Source organism: Berghia stephanieae, chromosome 3, assembly GCF_034508935.2.
Source record: "Berghia stephanieae isolate SIO BIC M18660-M18661 chromosome 3, UCSD_Bste_1.3, whole genome shotgun sequence".
NCBI lineage: Eukaryota > Metazoa > Mollusca > Gastropoda > Nudibranchia > Aeolidiidae > Berghia > Berghia stephanieae.
In genome coordinates this window covers 95,714,218-95,741,912 of record NC_088362.1, presented here as the reverse complement: position 1 = coordinate 95,741,912, position 27,695 = coordinate 95,714,218, and the positions used below count along the sequence as shown (strand labels likewise).

At 35.4% G+C, this 27,695-nt stretch overlaps 1 protein-coding gene across 5 annotated transcripts in view; it reads right to left on the bottom strand.

Annotated features, from left to right (window-relative positions):
* LOC144968908 (protein unc-80 homolog) overlaps positions 1–27,695 on the bottom strand; it is a 105,817-nt gene that overhangs the window by 29,560 nt on the left and 48,562 nt on the right. For 3 of the 5 annotated variants that reach the window (XM_078907748.1, XM_078907750.1, XM_078907753.1), the window contains 17 exons: positions 24,040–24,174; positions 23,239–23,339; positions 22,030–22,116; positions 21,636–21,719; positions 18,722–18,790; positions 17,957–18,055; positions 17,192–17,288; positions 16,166–16,287; positions 15,146–15,223; positions 11,115–11,222; positions 10,118–10,162; positions 9,054–9,238; positions 4,700–4,901; positions 3,136–3,243; positions 1,853–1,966; positions 628–785; positions 44–163 (listed from right to left, as the gene is read on the bottom strand). In XM_078907748.1, the coding sequence (XP_078763874.1) occupies positions 44–163; positions 628–785; positions 1,853–1,966; positions 3,136–3,243; positions 4,700–4,901; positions 9,054–9,238; positions 10,118–10,162; positions 11,115–11,222; positions 15,146–15,223; positions 16,166–16,287; positions 17,192–17,288; positions 17,957–18,055; positions 18,722–18,790; positions 21,636–21,719; positions 22,030–22,116; positions 23,239–23,339; positions 24,040–24,174 (1,912 nt within the window). The remainder of the gene's footprint in view (positions 1–43; positions 164–627; positions 786–1,852; positions 1,967–3,135; positions 3,244–4,699; positions 4,902–9,053; positions 9,239–10,117; positions 10,163–11,114; positions 11,223–15,145; positions 15,224–16,165; positions 16,288–17,191; positions 17,289–17,956; positions 18,056–18,721; positions 18,791–21,635; positions 21,720–22,029; positions 22,117–23,238; positions 23,340–24,039; positions 24,175–27,695) is intronic. The other 2 variants (XM_078907749.1, XM_078907751.1) reach the window with 1 other exon arrangement.

Genomic DNA, 27,695 nt, shown 5'->3' with positions numbered 1-27,695 from the left:
CAAGAGAGAAACAAACAGTGGATATCTGAAACAAGTGACTAACCTAGCATGTGAGTCCTCCCTGTCATCTGCTGTCAAAGAGTGGACACTGTTGTGATTGTGCATGGGTTTCATGCCTCCTGTGGTCGGTCCGTCCAGAAATCTCTGAGGGAGGCTCATGTTCCTTTAAGTGGGGATGGGGGGATGGCGGAGTGAAGAGAATTGACCTGTTACACAAAGCAGTTGACCAATGAATTTATAAGTTTGGTTAATTTTTGCCAGAAAGGATGATTTGTTGTGTTGATGGTGTGATAAGATCTCAGTCCCTTTGCGTGTGAAGCAAGTGCTCTACCAACTGAGCTATCAGGAACCCCAAAACAGTAATACTTTACGTAAAATCTAGATAGATGGAATTAAAAAACTTATTTTATCTTATCTTATTTGAATGAAGTATTAACATCGTTGGCTGAAGATGGGTTTTGAGCCCAACATTTTCCATGTTAAATATTTTATGCTCTTTTACAGTTGTGATATACTACACCACCCTTTCGTTTGATATTTTTGACAGTCCATAGCTTCCAGTTGCTTAACATTCCCATTAATTTACCTTCCACAGCTTCGAGTTGCTTAACATTCACTTTAATTTACCTGGCAAACAATTCACAACACGTGACAAGGGCCCGGATGGACACGGACAAATTAGAAATGGCCGATACTTCTGCCCTGGCAGACGTGGCATTGTCTCTCTTGGACGTCTCTTTTTTCAAGTGTTCCAAGTATCTCGGGATGACCATTTCAAGGATTGTCTGCCAGATAATACAATTTCATATATGGATTTGAATAAAATTTTAAAAACTGCAGCACTGTGACAAAATGCTTTTTCATTCATTTTGATTATAAATGTTTAGTCTCAAAATATAAACTAATTTAGACAACTCTCACAAATTCCTCTTTGACGTCTCACGTTTAAGAATTTTGAAATGTTGAGTCATCTTTATTCATTGGCATTTGAAACATACACAATTCTGGCCAATTAAAAGTGTTTTGTCATAGGATTGCAATTTAGTGAATACGTCATGTGATGTAAGACCCCGATATGCAAGTCGTATGTGATATATCCCCCAATCAACATTTTCAATCATCATTAACAGGCCTGCACATTCCAAATGTGGAATCATAACATCAAAAAATAGGAATTTGAGGCAAAAAATAGGAATTTCTTATCAATTGATAATTCTGTATCAAAATGACCACCAACTTTGCCACCTAACACATAAAGACAGTATTTGGCACAGCTTGTAAAACAACATACCAGATGTATTAGGTAATGGAATGGGGAAGGGGGGGGGGGGGGTAATGGAGTGAAAATAATTTTCCTACTTAGCTCCCACTTAGCAATCATTAACAAAAATATCACCTTATTAACCCCCCCCCCCCCCCCTCCCCTTTTTTTCTTCTTCTTACCATTATCATCATTTTTAGAAAATCGAAATTTTAGAGACAAGGGCGGAATAGGGGAAAGGAAGATGAAAATAGGAAATGATTCCGCCAAAAGTGGAAGGGTTGGCAGGTATGGATTAAGACCCTAGAGAAGTAATTTGTAAAGCACTTTTGAAAATACCTGAGAAATCCAACAATCCGCTCACCTCTTGGTGGACAGAAAAACCTGCAGATCTACATCATTTAGGTCATACTGTAAGTCCAATACCTTATCACTACAGCACAGCCACACATGGAAATCTACAAATGTCTTGTCAATTTTATCAATGGCAACAAAGAAATATCTAAATCCATCAGATAAAAAAAATCTAAAAATTAGAAGAGATTAAGAGAGGAAAAAAATCACACCAAAAAAAAACCCCAAAAAAATCACCAGCATTTGTCCAGATCTGAAGGAGTCGGGTGCGTACGCAATGACGGTCACACACATACTGACCACCTCCATCAGGTTGAAGCTATCGGGAGGGTCGTTCTCGTAGCAAAAGTCCTGGGGAAATCAAAGTGAATACTAAGTTGCTAGCAGCTAAAATGTGGAAAAGGTATTGAAGAAAAGAAAAAACCTGAGCATAACAGCTTCATAAAAGAACAAAATTCTTAACACGTTTCAGGCTTAAACCCCTTCTTCAGGCAACAACAAATACAGTTTGGTTTTTTTTTGTTTTTTTCATTTTGAACCTAATATTCATTTTAAAAATGCTTGTCTAACTCACAAGGTGCTATTCTTATAGCAATCCTGAGTGGCTATTATTACTCAAAGAAAAACCTTCCTTGTAGGGAAGAAATAGTTTCCAAAATCTATTTTTCTTTGAAGTAAATATAAAATAATTTCAACTGAGTGACTGACAGTTACAAAACGAGATAGAAAAAAAGATAAAACGTAGTCAAGAAGTTGCTGGCTTTGACCTCAACATTCCAGAACATTCCTTTAAAAATAGATTTAATTCTATAACTATTTTTTTCCCCCCGTTTTATTTTCTGCCCTTCAGAATAATCTTACTCTTGAGCTTAGTAGAGTGCGGCTATGTGGTCTTGTACTATGACACTCGCTTTCGGATCGGAAGGTCCTGGGTTCGAGCCTCACGCTCTGCGCATAGTTGAGCCCTTGGAAAAGGCTCTTTACTCACATCCTCTCACCGTACTCAGGTGTAAAATGAGTACCTGGCCGTTAACAGCGTTGTCCTTGTCCGAAAAACAGGTGGCATGTCCCGTCCTACATGTTAAATGTTGCTGTTGACCAGGGACCCCTTGTAAAGCACTTTGAGCACATTTAGTGGATATTGCCCTATATAAAGCTCAATTTTAATTTTAATTTTTAGAGCACATCCTTCACAGGGTCCCGATAGCTTAGTAGAGCACATCCTTCACACACGAAGGGACGAAGTTCAATCCCGAGTGAAGTAGAGGTTTCTTTCTGACCTCCCTGTCCATCCAGCAGTGATTTGGTAGCTGGGTGTTCGATCTGGTGGAAAGTACGATAGAGCAGCGTCCTATCCATGGGTAGCAAGAAATTGCTAATGTCCATTTCAAGCTATAGAGAGTGGTATAAACTCCAGTTCATGGGGCTCATGGCTCTGGCGGGCTTTTTTTTTATCAATAATTGAGCTTCAACCTTACAAGGATTGTGAAATCTGAAATATACTTTATAATAATTCTCACCAAAGGCTTGAGAGGTTTTTCCCCAACTACAAGGTCAAGGATGTTGAGATGATCAGGACAGTAATTCTCAAGGGCCAATAGCAGTTTGAACAAACTAGCTGGTTGGACCTGTAAATCAAAACATAATATTGATTTACAATGAAGAGGGAAACATGAATATCTATTCTTTAAAAATACAAGCCACACAGTAACACAACATCTCTTGTAAACTTTGTCATTGTGGGAACGTATTTATTGTTGTTTCAATGTTTGTTGTTGTTTGGCTATTGAGTTGTTGTGAATTGTTTTCATGTTGGGTAACCTGTTAGGTGTCACTGTGAGATCAGTTCACTGTTATGTGTTATTTCTTCTCTGAGTTTGTGACGTCACAATGGGTATAAAAACGGGGTTGCATTCATTTCCAAAGCTCTTCTTACTACTTGACTATGGATTGGAGATTGAAATTAGAGAGTCAAGTGTTAACTCTGTTTTTTATTACCGGATGGACATTCCCGGACTAGTCGCGTAATGCCTTGAAATATGGCATTTTTTAACCGCCCATATATGTCCTTTACATATATGGAGAACACCCACTTCGGTGGAGACTTTTTCTGAAATTTTCCCTTTATTTTACATATCGTGAATGAGATTGAGAAATCCAGTCACGACATCATGAACACGTTTACCTCCTATGCTGATAGATTACAATGGTATCCCAACAGGTCTCAATTTCGTAGTCTTGATATTTATGTGTGAAAATTTTCAAAAAAATGTATTTTTAAAGTCATATCTAAAGAATTTGCCCCAAAATAAAATTACTGTTAGAATTTTTTATCATTTCAGTTGTTTGATAAGTCAAAAACTACGTACCATACTAGTGCTTGATTTTGCAGAAGTAAGAATTATCAGATTTGCCAGATTGTTTTATTCCTGCCTTTGTAATTTTGGTTGGAAAAAGCCTACAATAGTAACTAATGAATTCAATGTCACATTGAGAGCATGGCGTGGTGATGTTATGATTATCAATCCTAATTACATGGTTTTTATCAGGCACACTGTGGCCAATATTTACCATCTTAACTTTTTGTTTTGTGGTTTAAATAAAAAGGCAATTAGAAATACCCAGCGATTAATATTTAGAGGTACTTCCAACTGGCGTATTTTATATAATAGAATGTCGAGGGTTGTGTCTGTTTTTGGTTTTTTTTCTACATTTGTCTAAAAAAAATATGTTCCAAATATATTTTTAATTCATCTGTGGTGATATGCATAGAACAAAGAACTAAGTTTATGAACTATTGGTCAAAAGCTAAAAGAAACTCAATCAGGAAATTTATTCATCTGATATGAAATTAAACGATATATGATCAGTTATATGACACATTTCCAAGACATTACCATGCTCCATGAGATTCACAATGCTTCGTTTTTTTCCCCCTCTGCAGGACATGTGAAGCCAAATTTTCAATTTGTTCAGTACCAAAAATTAAATAATATTTTTTTCTTTATGTATGCCTTAGTAAACTTATGTCGACATTAAAAATAAATTGAATTTAAACAATGATAATATAAAGAAGACGGTCACCTTAGAACAGTCTTTGCCAACAGTGTGTTGACCAGTTTGCATGTCCAGTATAGCGGCCACACTGCCAAACATCTGCAGGACAAATGGTTTCCGATGAAGGATGTAGAACTGTTTACAGACGTAGTGAATAGCTTTGCATAGCACGGGGTTGGGTTGGTTGTTACTGTACACACGCAACAAGGTGGGCATGATGAAGAGGAAACTGGTGGTGGGGTAAAAAACATATGGTCATCATCATCATCATCATCATCATCATCATCATCATCATCATCATCATCACCACCACCACCACCACCAACATTACCTTTACATACCAATATTATCAGCATGATCTCTTTATATTCCCTCCTCCTCCTCTTCCTCCTCCTCCTCCTCCTCCTCCTCTTCCTTACTACTACTACTACTACTACTACTACTACTACTACTACTACTACTACTACTACTACTCCTATTACGACTATTACTACTACTACTACTACTACTACTACTACACTATTACTATTACTATCTAACTACTACTATACTACTACTACTACTACACTTTATCTTTCTACATACTTTAATATTTCCATTTGCTGAACTTCAATTCAAACTATGAAAAATTGTCACGATTTAAATCTCAACATTTTTTAATGCAAAAAAATTGATATGACTTGCACTGGCCACAAATAAAGCAAAGTTGGCGAATGAAGACATTTTACTATAAACTAACAATGCATACAATGATAAGATATCTAACAAGAAGGCTATTCTCAATTCTTTTTCTCAAATACCAACTAAATTCTCCATCCCCATCCTGATCCTAGTCATTATCAGCATCATCATCATCACCATTATCATTTTCACTAACATCAATTCGTTTTTCATTTCCTTGCCATAGTTGAAAATTTTATTATATGGCTTCTATTTTGTACTAGCGATTACCTGAAATGACTATTGAACTTTGAACTCTCTAACTACTGATACAACAACAGAAAAACATAAAATCTTTATTAACAAAAACAAGTGAGTATAATATTAGGACGAGAGCTCATGCAATGGGGCTGTTCTATAATCACAACAAAGTGTGTGGCAGCATTATCGGGGGGGGGGGGGGGGGGGGGGTTAAAAAATAAAGCAATTGAAAATGAAATGAGATTTTATAACCACAATTTCACAATATGTACTTAATGCACTATGCAATGTGTCCAAAACCCAGCAGCAACACAGGTTGGGTGAGAGAGAATACATGTAAGGCACTGTTACAATTAATTATTTTGTCGAAGGAAACGCTGTTACAAGCCACCAGCCAGGTACTCGTAAAAACTGTGTACGTTGAGAAACACAAGTAAAGAACCTTCTCTGATGACTTAATTAGGTACCCTTGCCTTGCATCAAGTCCTTGAGTAAAAAGCCTTATAAAAACGCGTTTCATCCCATCCTGTCAGAGAGTATTTTTATTCCCTCCACAGACTATAAGAACCCAAATTTATAAGCAGCACCATCTTTGTCCAAGAATAATGTACGAATACCTCAAAAGGCTACATGTGGGTCCTGGATATTACAACGTATGGCTGTTCACCAGGAGAAATGAATATTGTGATGAGATTACAGACAGATGATTGGATAAAGTATGGGGGAGTGCCATCTCTCTCTCTCTCTCTCTCTCTCTCTCTCTCTCTCTCTCTCTCTCTCTCTCTCTCTCTCTCTCTCTCTCTCTCTCTCTCTCTCTCTCTCTCTCTAGCCCTCCATCCATCCATCCATCCATCCATCCATCCATCCATCCATCCATCTATCTACCTATCTATCTCTCTATTAATATATAAATATCTCTCGCAATTGAATGGTTTTTCCATCATATCTGAATTGAGTTGGGTGATGGTCTCTCCAAAATGTAACTGAGGGGTCTAAATTCCTAACAATACCAAACATCTATATTTTAAAAACAAAAGAGAAGGATTTTTATAAAATTCGTTATACCATGCAAAGTTCATCTTCAACATGCTCTCTTTAATTATTTTCAAAATATGCAAGCACCTAAAGTAACTAACAGGTTTCAGAAATGTATTCAAGAATTCAAAATGAGTTCAAGGTTGCTGTTGACCATGAACTTTAAAAGAACGATGAGCAGTCTTTCTACTTTATGTTCTGTTCAATTGACAACGTTATAAACGTCATAATGTATTCAAAACGTATCTTAACTAATCTTGAGTTTTTTTTATATATAAATAAAGCGCAATATCCACTGAATGTGCTCAAAGCGCTTTAGGAGGGGCCCCAAGCCAACAGCAACATTTAACATGTAAAAGAGACAACACGCCAATAAGAAATGATAAACTGGAGTAAAATTCTAAGCCAAACTGTTGTATTCTAAAATTAGAATTATCGTAAATTCATAATTGTCCTATATATAAAGCATCTCCAGGACTTTGGATCAGAAACAACATGTAGCATTTAAAGGCATATAGACTATTCACTGCATTATGAAGTATAGATATAATACAAACTATGGAAGGGGAACCTATGTTGACTTGAGAAGGGAGTATTCAGAAAATTGCCTAAAAATAGCAGCTTGCAATAAATTACATTTTATAAGAATAGAATAAAATAATTTATATTATTTATATGAATGTTTAGTGGATGTATTAAATAACCTTACACAATCAAATCTTTTATTATCGATAGTTCAGTATAAATAAATTAATTCTTTAAAAAAAGAAAACTGAAAATCCAACTAATAAAAATCCGTAACATTTTGTCACCGTCACCACAATAGAAACACTGTATAAGCTATTCTACTGTAACATTTTGTCACCGTCACCAAAATAGAAACACTGTATAAGCTATTCTACTGTAACATTTTGTCACCGTCACCACAATAGAAACACTGTATAAGCTATTCTGCAAGGTCAAACAAAAAATTCATTAAGCATTAATAACAACTAATAAAACAGCAATAAATGGAGGAATACCACTTAAGGACATGAAATGCTATCTACATAATATGTTCAGCATGTTTATGTCTCTGAATCAACTCAATTCTGAGTATTTGTTTTCGAGGGCAGAGAGAGTTGTGACAGCCATTGTTAGTTTTTAGGCTGAAGAATTTTGATAATCTTCACTTGGAAGATTTCTAAATCTGTTGTGCTATTATTACTGTTGTTGTTGTTGTTGTTGTAGTTGTTGTTATTATTATTATTTTATTATTATATTTATTTTGTTTACTATTATTCTTTAATTTCTTCTTCTTCTTCCTTTTCTTCTTCTTCTTCTTCTTCTTCTTCTTCTTCTTCTTCTTCTTCTTATTTATTATTATTTATTATTTATTTTATTATTATTTTTATTATCTATTTTATTATTATTATTATTATTATTATTATTATTATTATTATTATTATTATTATTATTATTATTATTATTATTATTATTATTATTCCTCATCTTCTTCTTCTTCTTCAACTTCTCCTCCTCAACCTCCTCCTCCTCCTCTTCCTCATCATCATCATCATCATTATTATTATGATTATGAATATTATTATTAGTATTATTATTATAATTATAATTATTATTATTATTATTATTATTATTATTATTTATATTATTATTATTATTATTATATATTATTATTATATATTATTATTAGTATTATTATTATAATTATAATTATTATTATTATCATCATAATTATTACTGTTATCATCAGAACTCTCCAGCCCAGAGATTGGATATTCCCACATGCAATATAAACACAATTGATTCTAAAGTAAAATGCAAACACTCCCAAAAACAAACAATTCACTCCATTCCCATTCCACGTTGGATTTATGAGTCAGACTGACTGCTGCACATGATAAAGAAAATTCATTTAATAAATTCGGACACAGAAATGTCATATGACATTGAATAAAACCACATTCCCCAAACAATTAAGACTAATCTATGCAACAAGAAGCAAGTAGGTACACAAGACCAAAAGTTCTTTAGGTACTTAAGATTTTAGTCCACATCAAATCAATACAGATAAGCAGAAATGATGAACACCAACAAAACAATACATATCGCACATTATGCTGTTAAAAACTAACAAGACACATTTTTTGTTTTTTGTTTTGGCCAGTGATTTGTGGCATCAAATATTTATCGATTAAAATGACACCAAATTTAATTCAAACAAGAAGCAATGTTCTAAAGGAGCCTAAGATTTGAGAATTTTTGACAAGTTAGAGGTCAGCTTCTTAATCAATAAATAAATGAAGCAAAATAATTGTCAAAGATTTTTAAAAATGTGTTTTGTCATCTTACAGCAGTATGTGTTTGACAACCAAGAATCTCTGAGTCATGCTCTTTAGAAAAAAATATTTTCTGTTTGACGCACCCATTGGTGGCAAAGATGTGTTTAAAATGGCGACACGCGTTGATAAGTGTAGCCAAACAGAAGCGAAGGATTGACGTGTCTTCAAATTGGAGAACAATGGTTCCGTTGAGAACACTGATGAATAGGGAGAGGTCATGTGACCAGGTGAAGGTGCTGGACATGGACTTGAACAATGTTCCAATCAGCTGGAGATGTTTGTCATTTTGTTAAGAGATGGAATCAACAATGCAATTTACTCGTTATTTTTACTGGCGCAATCTTAATTTGAGACCCCAAAGAACATTAGAATATGCACTTCTTGAGACATATATAAAATATATATATATTCAAAACTTTCAGTAATTAAAAAAAATGTTTACTTTCTTGAATGTAAAAATAAATAATAAGTATTAAGATATGAATACTTATTGATTTATTGTTACAATAATCTGAATAATTTATTCATTGTAGTTGTAGAGACTGATATAAATGTCATTATAAAATCAGTGTCCATGCAATGATAACTGTTTGTGATATCATGACACCACATGAACAGTCCGAACTGTTTAAGATACATTGTAGTCATCTGATGTCCGATTACTAATTTGAACTACACACGTTGAGTGTGTAGAGTTATCGTTCTTGCCTTGTGCACTGTCTATTGTGTTCCATATAATCTTATACTTGTCCTGTGCATATCATTATCTATGTCTCATTATATTTGGTTCATATTGATCATTGTACCTGCCTGCCTAGCACATGGGCATTGTTTCTATATTTCAATAAAATTTGTTTAGGACATCAGAATGACTTAAATTTATTTGTAAATAGAATCTTATAGATTTGTCTCATTTAAGCAAGATAAGTCTACTGAATGATTTTATAAGTAACATTGTAAGAAACAAAGCTATCATTTACAGATTCAGTTTCAAGAAAATAAAATTATGAGAAATTAAATCAAATCATTGAAATCAAAAGAACAAAGTTGATGTTACAGGAACGTCTAGTGAGAACCCAATTTAAATGATAAAGTGTACACATGATATCAAAGTGAGTCAATTTGATAAAAACTATTTGTCAATTACCTTTGCCCACGAGTATTTGTGTAATGAATCCATACCAAAAATCTCCTGTGAATAAAAACAAATGACAGAAATTCATGCCTATTTTGATAGCATTTCTTCATGTAACAACGATATCCTATCTCAGGTTAGACAAAGTGGGGAATCATAATACGTCTAGTACTTGACAGAAGTATAACTTTACAATAAAAAAATATAGAACTGAAAAAAAATAGTTTTAAAAAAAACAACAAATTTATCAATAATATGCAGACTTTTCCAGATTGCCTATAAGGAACCTTTTAAGTACATATATAGCCAGCTACCGAATCACACTTGAGTCAAGTGGGGAAATCTGTGTTAAGTTTCTTACATAAAGGATATATCACTAGAGCCAGAGCCACTTCACTGCATGACAAGATAAGACACTAAACATTGGCCATTGACACAATCATGACTAATAAAAGACACAAGAAAATTTGATGAACTAATGCCCAACTTGTATTTTGATGGCATGTGTTTAAGTAAAACTGTGACCAGTGCTGCCCCTCAATATAATTGTCCCCAACTCACAAAAACTTAAACATTTATCAATGACTGTCTCCCCAAAAGATTTAAAATCCAAATGACATTAACTGTGTTGAACTTTACCTGAAAATCTGTTGTTAATAATTAATAATATAAAAAGGATTGAAGTAATCTAAATGTGTGACGAGGTCTTTGTGTGCCTGAGTGCGTATGCCCTTGTATGTATATGTGTTTTGGGTTTTTTTTTTATTTATTCAATTTTTTCCTTTGTGTGAAATACCGAAAGGCTGTTTTTGTGATAGAAAGCTATAAAGTTACAATCATCGCCATTATTAGTCTTTTAGTAAGAATTTGGTGAAAACTGATCACTAAACAATAACAACCTTATTATAAATATAAAAGGACCTATAAGGACGTGTGCTGGAAACAATTCATAAGTATAACAGGTTTTGAAACCATCAAAACTTTGTTACGTTGACTCGACAAGACTCACCTTTCCCCATGTTCCAGAATGCATATCGAATTCTGTTTCTAGAGCTTTCCGTGGAAAGGATGGTAGTTTGGTCAGCTCCTCATGCAGAAAGGACACGTGGTTCTGTAGCTGAGGATGTGAAAACAAATCTACTGACCTCTGAGCCCTGTGTGACCTACTTCCACGATGCAAAGGTTAAAGTGCACTCAAAGCAGCACTGCCATGATGCAGGGAAGCAGGCGCACACAGGGCATGCACAGGAATTGTTGTGAAAAGTCAACATCAAAATCAAGAAATACAGAATAGTAAAATGGATAGATATGGGAAAAAAAGATGTGCACACCAAGAATCAACAATGCTGGATTATCCCGTCGTTCATCCACACGGATTGTGTGTCTGTATTTACAATTATTATCAAAAACAAGCACAATGTATAAATATTAGCATTTACAATTAGTATCAAAGACAAGCACATGAATGTATAAATATTAGCTCCAGTTCCGCCAGGACGACAAGAACTCGTCAAAAAAAAAAAAAAATTCACAAGAGACCCAAACAAAATTACTCATCATGGCAAAGCATAAATAAAAAACACGGTATTAGTAAGTTTTCTGATTTTTTTGTTTGTATATATTCTTTTTTTTTTTCTTTTTTTTTTTTGATGTATCAGGAATAGACTTTTATGACTCATATAAATATCTATGTGTGACCCAATTTGTGATCCATCGTCTCAAAAAGGTTTTAAGTCGGGTTGAACCTGTTGCTTAAAATTCACTTTATGCTTAATAATTTATAAAATTCGAGATAAGAATGACTGCCTCCACCGACAAAGGTGAGTTTTGTTTATTAATCTTCAATCTGAGTTACAAATTATAAAATAAATTTGGCAAACAGACAACAAATCCCAACGATATCCTTGACATTGTAACTGACCACTTCCAGCAGAAATTTCACAAACAAGTCTCACAAATATCGCCCTTCTCAGGAAACCCTAGAGACCTAAACAACCGCATCACAACAACTGAAGTTAGAAATAGCATAAAGTGCCTAAACAATAACAGATCCCCAGGCGAAGATGAAATTCCCGCTGAATTGCTGAAATGCGGTACCCTCTCCCTGGATCTGAGCATTGCAAACATAATGAACAAAACATTCTCAACACACCAAGACTGGGACATAAACAGCGGTGTCCTAATTACAATACAAAAACCAGGAAAAACGAAAGGACCCGTAAACAACCTGCGCCCAATAACATTACTGAATACCATAAGAAAAACACTGTCAACTATTGTCCTCAACAGAATTAGACCGAAAATAGAAAAATATCTATCACATAGCCAAAGCGGGTTTCGCCAAGACCGAAGCACATCGGACGTTGTATGGACACATAAATGGTTAGCAGCAAAGGCACTCAAAGAAAACATATCCATAACAATAACCGGAATCGATATGTCCGCAGCCTTTGATACGATCGACAGAGGAAAACTTTTGGAGATATTAACAGAAATAGTAGACGAAGACGAGCTCCGAATAATCCGATTTCTCCTCAGCAACACAAAGATACAACCAAGGATATACGGGGCCACAAAACAGACGCAGTTCGAAAGTAACATCGGGACCCCCCAAGGAGATAGTCTGAGCCCGATTCTGTTCACAATATACTTAGAACACGCTCTGAAAGAAGTTCGAAAAGTCATTCCAAAACCAACGACTCATATTGAGAATGCAATCCCTAGAGAAATCGCCTATGCAGATGATGTCGATTTTATTGGATCAACACCAGCAAATATAGACATCATACAAAATACCCTCATGAAATATAACCTCCAAGTCAATGCCAATAAAACCGAATTTACAACAATATCGAGGAACAAAGAGGAATGGAAAAGAACAAAGAAAGTCGGCTCACTAATTGGAGACACCGAGGATGTACAAAGAAGAAAACAGCTATCAAACGCAGCACTCAGTAAACTCACCAATGTATGGATTAGAGGTGACAAAATAAAGAGAAAAACCAAACTGAAACTGTACCATGCTCTTGTAAAACCGGTACTTCTGTATAACTGCGGCACTTGGGCGTTGACAAAATCCGAAGAAGAACATCTGGATGCCTTCCATCGCACACAGCTAAGAAGGGTACTGGACATCAAATACCCCAAAAAGATTTCAAATGAATCACTCTATAAGATCACAAAAGAAAGACCAATCTCCCTTGACATTTTACAACAATGATGGCAACTTTTCGGTCACATACTACGCAGGGACAAAAACATACCAGCAAACCAAGCCATGTCGGGATACTTCCAAAAACACGGGAACCTTTTCAGAGGAAGACCGATCACAACACTCCCTGTGATCCTAAACAAAAACCTCACAACACTTGGACAAAGCATTAGCCTCATAACGGCAGGGGACCTTGAAAATCTGAGAACCCTAGCAGAGGACCGGCAATATTGGAGACACCTCACACAGGAAATACTGGAAACAGCCAAGGCGACCCGATCTTTCGGTCGAGACGCGAAAGGCATCTAAGTCAAGTCCAGTCAATCTGAGTATTTTGACACTAAATGTTAACAAATTGTTTACAACTGGTTCAATCCTACACAACACCAGATTGACACAGTCATATTTTGATTATTCAGTGCTTTGCCATTCTACAGCAGAATTCCTTACTTCTGTCTCAATTTTTAAACATCAATTCCTTTACTCTATTTTTATTATATTATATTATTATTATTATTATTATTATTATTATTATTATTATTATTATTATTATTATTATTATTATCATCATCATCATTATCATTATTACTATTATCATCATCATCATCATCATCATCATCATCATCATCATCATCATCATCATCATCATCATTATTATTATTATTATAATTATCATTATCATTATTATTATTATTATTATTATTATTATTATTATTATTATTATTATTATTATTATTATTATTATTATTATCATAATAATATATTATTTTTTATTATTATTATTATTATTATTATTATTATCATTATTATTATTATTATTATTATTATAATTATTATTATTATTATTATTTGACAGAAGCACGTGAGAAACAAGTTAGCAAATTGAAATTGGTGGGATATGTTAGGTGTTATGCAATTATTTCAAACCAAAATAGTATTAAACATTATTGATAAAAAAATAATACTTTCTCATATTTACAAGAGCGTATTGAAAAAAAAATGAGAGAAAAATATGCACAAAGTATTCCTTATACATACACTTCAATTACAATTTGATTCAAAACAGTATTTTAAAAAAATGTATATCATTAATTATAGTTAGTATTTAAAAAAAGGAAATAGGGTAAAATCAACATTTAAAAATGATCAATCAATCATGCTTTCAGTATTGTATTGATTTGTACATACAATGAGCTGTGCCAAAGCAGATATACAAAGTGAGAGATAATAGGTTTGGTGTTCAATAAGAGAAGCACATCTATTAAGAAAAAGGCCAAAAGGGATTGAAATCTAGGTTATAAAAATATTTGATATCATGAAATAATCTTGTAAATGAATAGTGAAAGGGTTGCAACTGGTCACCCAGTGAAACTGTAGAATTCATAATAAATAGTAAGCATTTTGTGTGAAATTAGAATATAAAAATGCTTTGAAAAGATAATTATGATAAAAAGAAAATCATCATCATCATCATTATCAACATCATCATCATCATCGTCATTAATATTATTATAATTACTATCATATTGCTATCATCATCATCATCATCATCATCATCATCATCATCATCATCATCATCATCATCATCATCATCATCATCATCAACAACAACAACATCATCATCATCATCACCATCATTAATCTGGGAATTCATTTTTATTGATGAATGAAACAAAACTTAATTCTTTAGAGAATTGCATAGAAAAATTTTTAAGTCTCCACCGGCCTTCGGCTTTTGTCGTGAAATATGAATCTTGAATCAATAAAGAGCATTCAATAAAAAAATAAAACCATTTTCCATCATATTTTTATCTAATTCCCAAACAGACCTGATGAGCTGGAGTCGTTTCCATGACAGCATTGGTCAACAACACTTTGCCGATTTCAACAAACTTCAAAGTAAACACCTGTCAATTCGGATAAGCAATTTTATCATTTGACCAAAACAATAAAATAAAAAATTAGAACCAAAAAAATAAATCAATCAATAAAAGGTTCATCTCTATAGTGTTTACAAAAGATAAACCTCATGTTTTAAGGGTTTCAAAAATCTTTTAAAATCTCTTGATAATGGAATGTGTATATTTAACATATAGGATGAGACTTGAAGCCTATGAGGTGCAAATATAATGGAGTGTAAATTTTAGACAAAGATTACGTGGCTTGACTCAAGAAGTAATGCCAAATTTAGCGTTCATCTCCGACAGGATGAGGAAAATGTATACAAAATGCTGTTCCTCCAAGGGGCAAACGTCAAAGAGTCTAATCATCAGTTTGAACCCATAGATCTTGTTTAAATCCTGATGTGTCTGAGACTGTACCTTTTAACTCTTAAAAGACAAGCCCCTTCTCTTCTTCTTCTTCTTCTTCCTCCTCCTCCTCCTTCTCTTCCTCTTCTGAACCAACTTATCCAGTCAGAACAAAGTATAACTCGCTTGTTCAACAATACATAAAGTTCGGTAACAATCTCAACTAAGGCAAACCCTGTGATCGAATAGATAATATAATATATGAGCTTTTATATAGCGGAATATCCACTAAACGTGCTCAAAGCACTTTACAGCGGGTCCCCAGGCCAACAGCAATGCTTAACATTGAGGACAGGATATGACGCTTGTTAGGCCATATTACAATTTTTTTCGGACAGAGACAACGCTGTTAACGGCCAGGTAATGATTTTACACCTGAGTATGGTGAGAGAATGTGGGTAAAGAGCCTTTTCCAAGGACTCAACTATGCGCCGAGCGAGGCTCAAACCCAGTGGTTTCTGATATGAAAGCGAGTGTCATACCACAAGACCACATAGCCACATGTGACATTTGTGTGACATTTGTAGAAATACAACTCACCCGTTTCTGGAGAGCCAACTGGGCATCCTCTGGGTCCTTGTGTACTAGACTCAGCTGTGGGTAGAAATTCCGTCTGAAGAAGTAGAAATCTCTGACATAGGATGTGTTGTTGTGTATTTGGTCTGCAGAATGAAATGAAAATATTTACTTAAGAGAATATCATTGTAAAGAGTAATGTGTAAATCATGTAATTAAGAGGTCGAGAAGCATATTTACTCCACATCAAATCAATCATGTCTACATGAGACAATATCAATGTGAAGGGTAATTTGGAAATCTTGTAATAAGAAGGTCAGAAAAAACGTTTTAAGTATGCTGTACACCCAACCCCCCTCCCTTCCCCCCCCCCCCCCTTGCCAATCCATACACATACACATACAAAGATATTTCATAAAAGACATGTTGCCAATACAAAAGCCTCATTGTATTGTAAAGTCTGCCCTTAGGACCCCTTGTCATAACAACTATTTTCTTTTGGAGTTTTATTTCATCAAAATTTGTTATGTAGGATCACACATTTGTATACAGACACACAGTACATACGACTTGGTCATAATCTTAAAAACTCTGTAATGCAAGAACAGCCTTTTAAGTCTTTGACTTTTCACCCAATCAGCTTAACCCCCGATCCTCGACCGCTGTATAAACGTAACACACCATTCCCAACTCAATTACGCCGCAGTCGTTTAAGTGTAACACACCTTTTCCAAGTGACACGGGCATCAGTTGTAACAGACCCGACCTTGATTCAGTAAAAATTCCATTGTGTTCTTTATGAAATAAAAGCCGAAGTTTGATTGGTTGATATTATTAGTTTCAGCCAATCAGCAAACAGTTTATTTAAGCTGTTTGGGTTGAGTATGAAACTAGTTTTTGACGTAAGAAATGACGCGATCAAACCCGAGTGACGCTATATGTTAGCTACGTCATTCAAACTTGCTAGGCAAGTGCTGGGAACCGGTCGTTATTTCCGGTTGACCCCAATGCGGTACTAGAGTTAAAGTGTGAAATGCTCGACTGACTTACGTGTTTTGGTGTCCACCAGAAAATGGGAATCGTGTTGATCATCGGGTATATTGAAGAATTCCAAACTTTCTTGAAGGATCTGGTAAAACTGGGTCACCTAAATGAAGGAATTCCACAATATGCAAGGAAAGAATAAAGTCACGATAGACCCCATTTGTAGAAAGCCTTATCATCTTTCTATATTTTTTCAGTCACATAACAGAAATCAAATTCTAAATATATACAAAAGTTTTGACCAATCAATAAACAACATAATTTAGCTGAATTATATTTTTAAAACTATATAGCCTTCATAATCAAAGAGTTGTTTCGTTTCAATAAGTTTTAAAACGTTTGATATATAGATAAATTTTTATCATTTAATACATTTTCTCAACTTATAAATCTTGAATTAAATCCTGCCAAGACTAAGTCAAAAGCTAAGCTGATGAAATATTTTAAAAAGACATGGAATCTGATCCAAACAGGGGTGGGTCATTTTCACTATCAGATTATCTATCTTTTTTGTTTTCATTTTGTTTTTTAAATTTTAATTCATATCACGATAACATTAATATGCTCAACTTGTCAAAAAGCCTTAAAACTGGCACTTCTTTAACGACGTTTTGACAAATTGAGGATCATCTTAACCTACAGATAAATGAAGCAAAAGTTATCGGGCCAATAATAAATGAGGCAATTTATCAATGTGGAAGTAGTATAAGAATATATGGTAAGACAATACATAAATGTACAATAACTGGGTGGAGTTCTAGATTGACAAACCTCATTGATGAGCAGCTGGGATGGAATACTGGAAAGGTCAGGGCCGTGGACCAGGATCTTTTTGGCACTGGCCACACTGGCCGACACCAGCAGGTAAGGCTAAATGAAGGGAAATTTTTACATGTATATCAAAGTAAGAATTATTTACATTTCCAAGTAGACTGTTGTTTTTTTTTCTTCTTCTTCTTCTTCTTCTTCTTCTTCTTCTTCTTCTTCTTCTTCTTCTTCTTCTTCTTCTTCTTCTTCTTCTTCTTCTTCTTCTTCTTCTTCTTCTTCTTCTTCTTCTTCGTCATCGTCGTCGTCCTTGTCGCCGTGGTCATCGTCGTCATCATCTCCTCCTCCTCCTCCTCCTCCTCCTCCTCCTTCTTCTTCTTCTTCTTCTTCTTCTTCTTCTTCTTCTTCTTCTTCTTCTTCTTCTTCTTCTTCTTCTTCTTCTTCTTCTTCTTCTTCTTCTTCTTCTTCTTCTTCTTCTCGTTCTCGTCTCTTCTCTTCTTCTTCTTCTTCTTCTTCTTCTTCTTCTTCTTCTTCTTCTTCTTCTTCTTCTTCTTCTTCTTCTTCTTCTTCTTCTTCTATAGGTCATTGGAAATGACACAGTTAAATATAACAAGGGCAAATATAGGGCAAAAGGAAGGCCTAACAGGTGAGATGTACTGTGTAAAATGGAAAATTGGTTTTATATGACTTGTTGGGGAAAAAAATGAAGCATTGTGAAACACAATGAGGACAGTGATCTTTGGATATTCATTTACTTCATAAATTACTTACGTCACATTGCTCTTTCTTTAAAGTCTGTTTGAGGTCTTTGAAATAAATGCCTTGTACACATGGGATGGACTGAAGATGAAAATGAGTAAATGAATGTAAGAATACATGTATGAACAAATGAATGGATACATAAATGAATGAAGGAATGAATGAATGAATGAATGAACAAAAGAAAGAACGAAGGATTGAATGAATGAATTAATTAATGCATGAATGACTGACTGACTGAATGAATGAATAAATAAATGAATGAATGAATGAATTGGTGGGTGAGTGATCGAGTGTGTGAGTAGATAAAAGTGAATAGTGAGTGCGTGAGTGAGTGAGTGAGTGAGTGAGTGAGTGAGTGAGTGAGTGAGTGAGTGAGTGAGTGAGTGAGTGAGTGAGTGAGTGAGTGAGTGAGTGAGTGAGTGAGTGAGTGAGTGAGTGAGTGAATCAGTGAGTGAGTGAGTGAATCAGTGAGTGAGTGAGTGGGTGAGTGGGTGAGTGAGTGGGTGAGTGAGTGGGTGAGTGAGTGGGTGAGTGAGTGGGTGAGTGAGTGAGTGAGTGGGTGGGTGGGTGGGTGAGTGAGTGAGTGAGTGAGTGAGTGAGTGAGTGGGTGAATGATTGAGTGAGTGAGTGATTGAGTGAGTGGGTGAGTGAGTGAGTGAGTGAGTGAGTGAGTGAGTGAGTGAGTGAGTGAGTGAATGATTGAGTGAGCGAGTGATTGAGTGAGTGGGTGAGTGAGTGAGTGAGTGAGTGAGTGAGTGAGTGAGTGAGTGAGTGAGTGAGTGAGTGAGTGAGTGAGTGAGTGAGTGAGTGAGTGAGTGAGTGAGTGAGTGAGTGAGTGAGTGAGTGAGTGAGTGAGTGAGTGAGTGAGTGAGTGAGTGAGTGAGTGAGTGAGTGAGTGAGTGAGTGAGTGAGTGAGTGAATGAGTGAATGATTGAGTGAGTGAGTGAGTGAGTGAATGAGTGAGTGAGTGAGTAAGTGAGTGAGTGAGTGAGTGAGTGAGTGGGTGAGTGGTTGAGTGAGTGAGTGAGTGAGTGAGTGCGTGAGTGAGTGCGTGAGTGAGTGAGTGCGTGAGTGAGTGAGTGAGTGAGTGAGTGAGTGAGTGAGTGAGTGAGTGAGTGAGTGAGTGAGTGGGTGAGTGAGTGAGTGAGTGAGTGAGTGGGTGAGTGAGTGAGTGGGTGAGTGAGTGAGTGAGTGAGTGAGTTTTGTTTGTTTGTTGCTTTAGGTCTCTTCCAACACAATTGAGGTTATATGAGAGACCGCTGAAACAAAAAAACAAGCAATCTAACAAAAATAGTACAAATGTCAATCAAAATCATAACCTAAAGATATAAGCTAAATTATAAATAACCAAGAACAAACAGGCAGAGGATTTACAGGAAAAAAAAATATCCCTGTCAAAATACAACCACAAACCAAAGAAGCAGGATAGGCTAGTAAAGAGAAGAAGAAACGACATCAATATCGGATCGTACACCCATGCGAACATCATAGGTATATGATTCAAGGGTGATACTCCCATCCAACCACCCGCTGAGTGAGTGAGTGAATCAGTGAGTGAGTGAGTGAATCAATGAGTGAGTGAGTGGGAGAGTGAGTGAGTGAGTGGGTGAGTGGGTGAGTGAGTGAGTGAGTGAGTGAGTGGGTGAGTGAGTGAGTGAGTGAGTGGGTGGGTGGGTGGTGAGTGAGTGAGTGAGTGAGTGAGTGAGTGATGAGTGGTGAGTCTGAGTGTGAGTGAGGGTGAGGTGAGTGATTGAGTGTGAGTGAGTGAGTGTGAGTGAGTGAGTGAGTGAGTGAGTGAGTGAGTGAATGATTGAGTGAGTGAGTGAGTGAGTGAAGTGAGTGAGTGTGAGTGAGTGAGTGAGTGAGTGAGTGAGTGAGTGAGTGAGTGAGTGAGTGAGTGAGTAGTGAGTGAGTGAGTGAGTGAGTGAGTGAGTGAGTGAGTGAGTGAATAGTGAGTGAGTGATGAGTGAGTGAGTGAATGGTGGGTGGGTGAGTGAGTGAGGTGAGTGAGTGAGTGAGTGAGTGAGTGAGTGAGTGAGTGAGTGAGTGAGTGTGAGTGAGTGAGTGAGTGAGTGAGTGAGTGAGTGAGTGAGTGAGTGAGTGTGAGTGAGTGAGTGAATCAGTGAGTGAGTGAGTGAATCAATGAGTGAGTGAGTGGTGAGTAGTGAGTGAGTGAGTTGAGTGAGTGGAGTGAGTGGGTGAGTGAGTGAGTGAGTGGGTGAGTGAGTGGTGATGTGGTGGGTGGGTGAGTGAGTGAGTGAGTGAGTGAGTGAGTGAGTGAGTGAGTGAGTGAGTGAGTGTGGGTGAGTGATTTAGTGAGTGAGTGAGTAGTGAGTGAGTGAGTGAGTGAAGTGAGTGAGGGTTGAGTGAGTGATGAGTGAGTGAGTGAGTGAGTGAATGAGTGAGTGAGTGAGTGAGTGTGTGGTGGGTGATGTGAGTGAGTGAATCGAGTGAGTGAGTGAGTGAGGATAGTGAGTGAGTGAGTGAGTGAGTGAGTGAGTGAGTGAGTGAGTGAGTGAGTGAGTAAGTGAGTGGAGTGAGTGAGTGAGTGAGTGAGTGAGTGAACGAGTGAGTGAGTGTGAGTGAGTGAGTGAGTGAGTGAGTGATGAGTGGAGTGAGTGAGTGAGTGGTGAGTGAGTGGGTGAGTGAGTGAGTGAGTGAGTGAGTGAGTGAGTGAGTGAGTGAGTGAGTGAGTGAGTGAGTGAGTGAGTGAGTGATTGAGTGAGTGAGTGAGTGAGTGAGTGAGTGAGTGAGTGAGTGAGTGAGTGAGTGAGTGAGACAGTGAGTGAGTGAGTGAGTGAGTGGGTGAGTGAGTGAGTGAGTGTGAGTGAGTGAATGAGTGAGTGTGTGAGTGGGTGGTTGGATGATTGAGTGGATAAGTGATTACAGAGACATTGAGATGGTTCAAGTGCATGACACTCACAAGCCAGAGTAGAGACAGAGCCCCAGCAATAGCATCTTGACCTCCTTCACAAGGTGTCCGAACATAAAACATGATGTAGCCAATCTGTAAACAAAAATAACATATAGACATTAATTCATTTTTTAAAATACACTAGTGGAGAACCATCAATACTTGAGAGGAGAAATAAAGGCTGTCACGAGCGACAGGCATCTATTAAACATCTACTGTATAAATAAATCATTTTAAAAAATTAAGATAGAAGGTTTTTTTTTTAATGATAAAAAGTTTTTCAAAAAAGACTCCCCAAAAAACAACAAAAAACAAACAAATGTGGTCAACAAATATTGATGATAATGAAAAAGTATTATAAGCTATGATAACAAGAATGAAAATAAACAATAATGACACTTACCAAGTAATTGAAAATAGAATGAGCAGCTTGCGCTGGCATTTGAGGAAAGTAGAGGATCATTTTACGCAGCAAAAACATCAGTTCTTCCTGCAAGATAAAAAAAAATGACAAAATAAGTTCAAAACCTCTATTTATGTTAACAGTATAACTTTCATATTTTAATTTACATTTCTCTATAAAATTTTATTATAGTAATATATTCATGCAAATAGAAAATCTAATAACGATAGTAAATAACAAAAAAAAAAAGAAATAAATATGTTAAGTCAAAATTTTCAAATGTTTTAAAAGCTGACAAATACAGGATAATGCTGGGAATGGAAGGAAAAAAAGACTAGCTTTATAAAGTTTATAAACTTGAAGACACATGATTCGATAATGCGGTCTCTGCCTCACAACCAAGAGATAAAGAGCTTGACACATACCCACCATGCTATAGAGCTAAGCAGATGATGATGCCGTCAAAAACATGACCCTTACAATTAGATACAAATGACCTGAACTATGCTGCAATTGACCTTTAAGCATGTCATACGGATCCAATCAACATTTTTTGTTTACACATTGTTACAGCAGACTGTCAACTATCAAAGGACAGGGGTCCCTTGTCTTGTTCCTTTCCCAATCGTGAGCATGTATCTTCAGACCTAAAGTTTGTTTCAAACTCCCAAGCCTATAGCATCACTTAACAAGTGAGATGAGACTTGACACCTTTAATTTTTATTTTTTTCAACAGAGACAATGCTGTTACTGGCCAGGTACTCATTTTACACCCGAGTGTAGTGAGAGAATTTGAGTAAAGAGCTTTTTCCAAGGACTAAACTTTGCTCTGCCAAGAGTGACTTGAGCCAGAGACCTACCGGTCCGAAGGCAACACAAAGTCACACATGTTAAACATTCTTGAATAATTCGCAAATAATTGAAGTAGGTCACTAAACCCATCAGTGGCTGATCCTCTCCTCCCAAGTTGTGTACAGTTGGATAAATAAATGAGCAGCTCCTCCACCTCACATCCACACACACACACACACACACACACACACACACACACAAACACACACACACACACACACACAACACACCATCATACGTCAATAATGAGCAAGTTATTACTTGTCATGCAATAGATAAGAAATGGAACAGAGAGTCTTGATGAGGCCTACAAATAAATCCTTTAGAATGTATAATATTCTATAACAAGCCACCTACCTGCCTATCTTTGTTTGTCAATTTCTCGAGGAAATGTCTTAAAAAGAGAATGGGATCATCCACAATACATTCCCAAATAACTTTGTATGCAACCTCAGCCACTGTAGGGACAAACGTAAAATAATATAATTACTTGATACAACCAATAAAGATGATGAAAAAGTTAGATACAATTATAATCCAAAATATCAATTTGACTAGAATTATTTTCAAATGTAAAACACCATCCTCTCTCTCTGGCATAATCAACAGAAATCCTTAGGTCTTTCTCTCTCAGTTTATCATTATTGTTTTAAATATCCACTGAACCAAGAAAACTAAATTAGAGAAAAGAAATCATAACACATGATTTATTGACTATCTTTCAAACAATTTTCTAACTTAGCAGCATACTGGATAATGTAAATGTTTCTGCTCGAAGCTCGAAGAAATAAATAATATGAAATTGAATGTAAGCTTCAATTTTATTACAAGAATAGATCAAATAAATGTTTCAGGTTTCCCCTTTACCAAGAAAACAGGATGAATGAAACATTACAGATGATTGAGATGTGGTAGTGGCATTGTTACAATGAATCATCGTAACAACGCCACTACCACATCTCATTCATCTGTAGTGTTTCATTCATCCTGTTTTGTTGATAAAGGGGAAACCTGAAACATTCATTTGATCTATTCTTGTAATAAAATTGAAGCTTACATTCAATTTCATATTATTTATAACTTAGCATCAGGATTTTGAAGTATCTGATTATGGAAGTGACAGTTGTATATAATATGTTGAATTTGTTTGCATTGTACCTGATACTCCTTCGGCATTGACGTCATGATCATCCAGCAGGTGCAGGATGGGTAGGACAGCGGCACAAATGCATGATGGGAAGACAGACTGGGCAAGTTGAAGGTTTTGACTATGTTCAAGTCTATCGTCATCGCCTGAGTGGATAGCATGTCAGGATTCAACTTATTCATTTTTGGTCTTTTTTTATTAGTTAAAATAACATCCATCCAATTTTCACATTGAAATCACATCTGGTCATGATGACCAATATTCTCAAAGTACCAACAAATTTCTTCTTACAAAACACTGCCAATATTATCAAAGATTAAACATCTGTCAAATTCATTATCAAAAATTATCTTGTAATCAGAGATAAGGCATTTTTTAACATGAGAAAACATTATGTGAGACATTATTTGTAAAATGTGTCAATAATTTGATAATTTGATGAAATAAGGGTTCTGTATATTGATATTCAGATGCACAAAAACGCTTAAGTTTATGTCATGATCAAATGAGGAATAACGATGACTAGAAAAATTAAAATCATAAAACATCCAAAAATCTAATGATTAAAAATTGGAAAATAAAATGAATAAAAGTAATTGAAAAATGAGCTAAAGAATACAATTAAGCTGCAATAAACATTTATTCGTCATACAAATATTTAAATTGATCCTAGGCAGATCCAAAGCGCTAAGCTCACAAGGAAATGAAATGTTTAGAAAAATAAAAAAAGAAAGAGTGTAAGCATTATAATATGTCGAAAATGTTTCCAATTTTTAACCACAAATACCTAGTGTCCCAACTCAGTGACTGCACGAAAGTAATAATAGACCTGATGTGTAAGGTGAACAAAATTAAGCTCTTAATGATCTAAGAAATTGAATTGAAGTGGTTACGATGATATCTGCCACGCTTCTCAACAATTCCTCATCAGAAGACTGAAATACATTACACATGATAAAGTACCTTTTAGAAATGACAAAAGAGCAAAATGTGGAAAGTCTGTTCACGCAATTCCCTGTTCTCATTGTTCTAATGCATATTTTACTAAAGAAATGCGTCTTATGTTGAGTGACGTTTGTTCCTTTTCTTGCTGTTTGACAGACGAGTCTGGTACAGCCGGTATCTCCATTTATTTTGTTTGTTTGCTTCTCTGTTTTGTTTGTTTATTGATTTTGATCATTTACTATTTTTTTATCCACAATAACCCCCTAACTGGTGATTGTTTCCTGTCACTAAAATTTTAATTAAAACAGGTTTGTTTTTTTCTGACAAAACAAAGACCAGGTTTTATTTTAACTCACTCAACCCTAACGCCGACTATATATGTAGTTTACCCGGGGTTACTTTTACCCCATGCCTATTTATTACATTTTTCTGAGACAAACTATAGGCGTAGTATCAAAGCTAATCTTTTTCATTTTTACATGTTAATGGTAGTTGAAGAAAGCTATCTAATCTATGCACATGCTCACTTTAAATACATTTTTTTCCGATTTTGAAAAGTATCAAAAATATCTAGGATTGAGTGAGTTAATATCAAAATATTTTGAAATAGAGTGCAGTAATGAATTTAATATTTTAACTTATAAATATTTCAATCGCTTGAAAAGGCATATCTATTATTAATATTTGTGTCGTTATTTGAAGCTTGATCATTCTTAATCCATCTCTTTAAAAGTCATAGAATGATATATATATATATCGATAATTCAGATATGAAAAAAAAAATGTCAATTTTGTATGAAATCAACATCAGATTTTTATGTTTTGTTTGGTTTTTTTTACTCCAGTCTATCCAATGGCTTGTGAAATGATCGGAAAAGAAAACTGTGGGTTGTCATTTGGCCAATGCTTATGATTGTCAATTTCATTAACATTAAATATCGTTGTCAAGAGTATTGTCATTACTAATGATAACACTTCATCATTCCTTTCAACTTTTCTTTTTTTTTAACCATTCCATTTTTAGCATTTCTAATTTAATTTATTTATATGGATATATTACAGGGTTACGAATTAAATATCATTTTTTATTAATAAATTTTTCCGTTCAAATTACAGTAGAATTACTTTAAACCGAAATTTTGGGGACCTTCTAAACCATTTCGGTTTAAAGACATTTTGGTTTAAAGCAAGTTCCCGTTTTGCAATGTTTTTCAAGGGTAGTAACTATTTAAGGAATTTGCTCATTTAATCGTATCATGGGTTTCCCGATAAATGGAGTTGTTGAATAAATGCCGTCTTCGTAACCATTAATTTTTTTATATTTTTTTGTGTGTGTTTTAAAAATATTTTTGGGGGTTTTCGTTTTCAATTCAAAATTGTTGAAAGAGTTGAGTTCGGGATGCCGTGTATTTTACATATCTCCGTCTTGATCAACTTTTTTCCATCGACTTCACATAGTATTTTGATTTTAAACTCAAACGTGTAAGCACAGTGCTTTCTTTTAGACATCTTTTAGTAAAATGCAAAGCTAAAATAAGATCGAAAGTTCTTGTGCGATAATTGATAATGAATGATGCGCAGCTACTCAGAGGTGAAGTGAAATGGAAATGAAAAGGCGTGTCAATGCTAAACTGTCTACTACACATCTCTCTTTTGTTGAAAAGCCATTAGGTTCAAAGGCCTAATTACATAGAACCCCCCCCCCCCCTCACACACACATTTAAACAAAGTGGAAATGAAATGGCATGTCAATGGTAAGTTGTCTACCCACCCCCCCCCCCCTCTCCTTATCATCGTGTTGAAAATCCAGTCAGTTCCAAAGCATCATCACACAAGCGAGAACATCTCGCTTGCGTGATTCTACACCCCAACTCCCCTTCTTTCCTCATTTTTCGCCTGCCAGTCACCCGCTGTCTTCCTTTTCCAGTCTGTGCGATTGTGGTGTTGGCCAAGCCCAAGTGCAGTGATTGAAGTGTTTGCCTCCCCCCCCCCCCCCCCCCCCCCCCACCCCCCCCACCCACCCTCATCTTATACTTACGCTCTGTTTAATATCGCCGGGCATTATTACGTGTGGCCTCCTTCCCGAATTTTTGAAGAAAAATATAGAGAGATAAAGGGAAGGTGTTCTCAAGTTGTTTCGGTTTAAAGAAAGTCCCGCTTAGAAGTATTTCGGTTCATCGTAAGAATTAGTACAAAGATAATGAAGAAACTAGTACAATTTATTAAATTCTTTGCGGTTTAAGGTATTTTTCGGTTTAGCTTCTTTCGGTTTAACGTAATTGTACTGTACTAAGATGCCCATCACGAATAAAAACTCTAAATAAATATGACATTTAAAATCTGAACAATTGTAGATTGTTATCCAGAATGTTGTTCGATTGGTGGTTGCTGGATCATCTTCCATACTTTTCACTTGATGTCTAATACATTTCTATTATTGTCTATAAATAATTCATGAATATATCATACCAGGTGAACAAAAAGAAAACTGGTCTCGACTTTTGCATTTTTGGTAACTTTGTCAATATCAATATCAGTTGTATAAAATCAAAATAGAAGCCAAATGCAATATTTCAACAACTGTATTTTTCAGAAATCACAGAAATGGTGATGCTTAACTTTTCGAGATGTTAAAAAAATGGACATCTGAGAATTTGTCAAAATTACACAAAATACACCCCAAAAAAAAAAAAAAAAAAAAAAAACCTGGAGTTTTAAATCA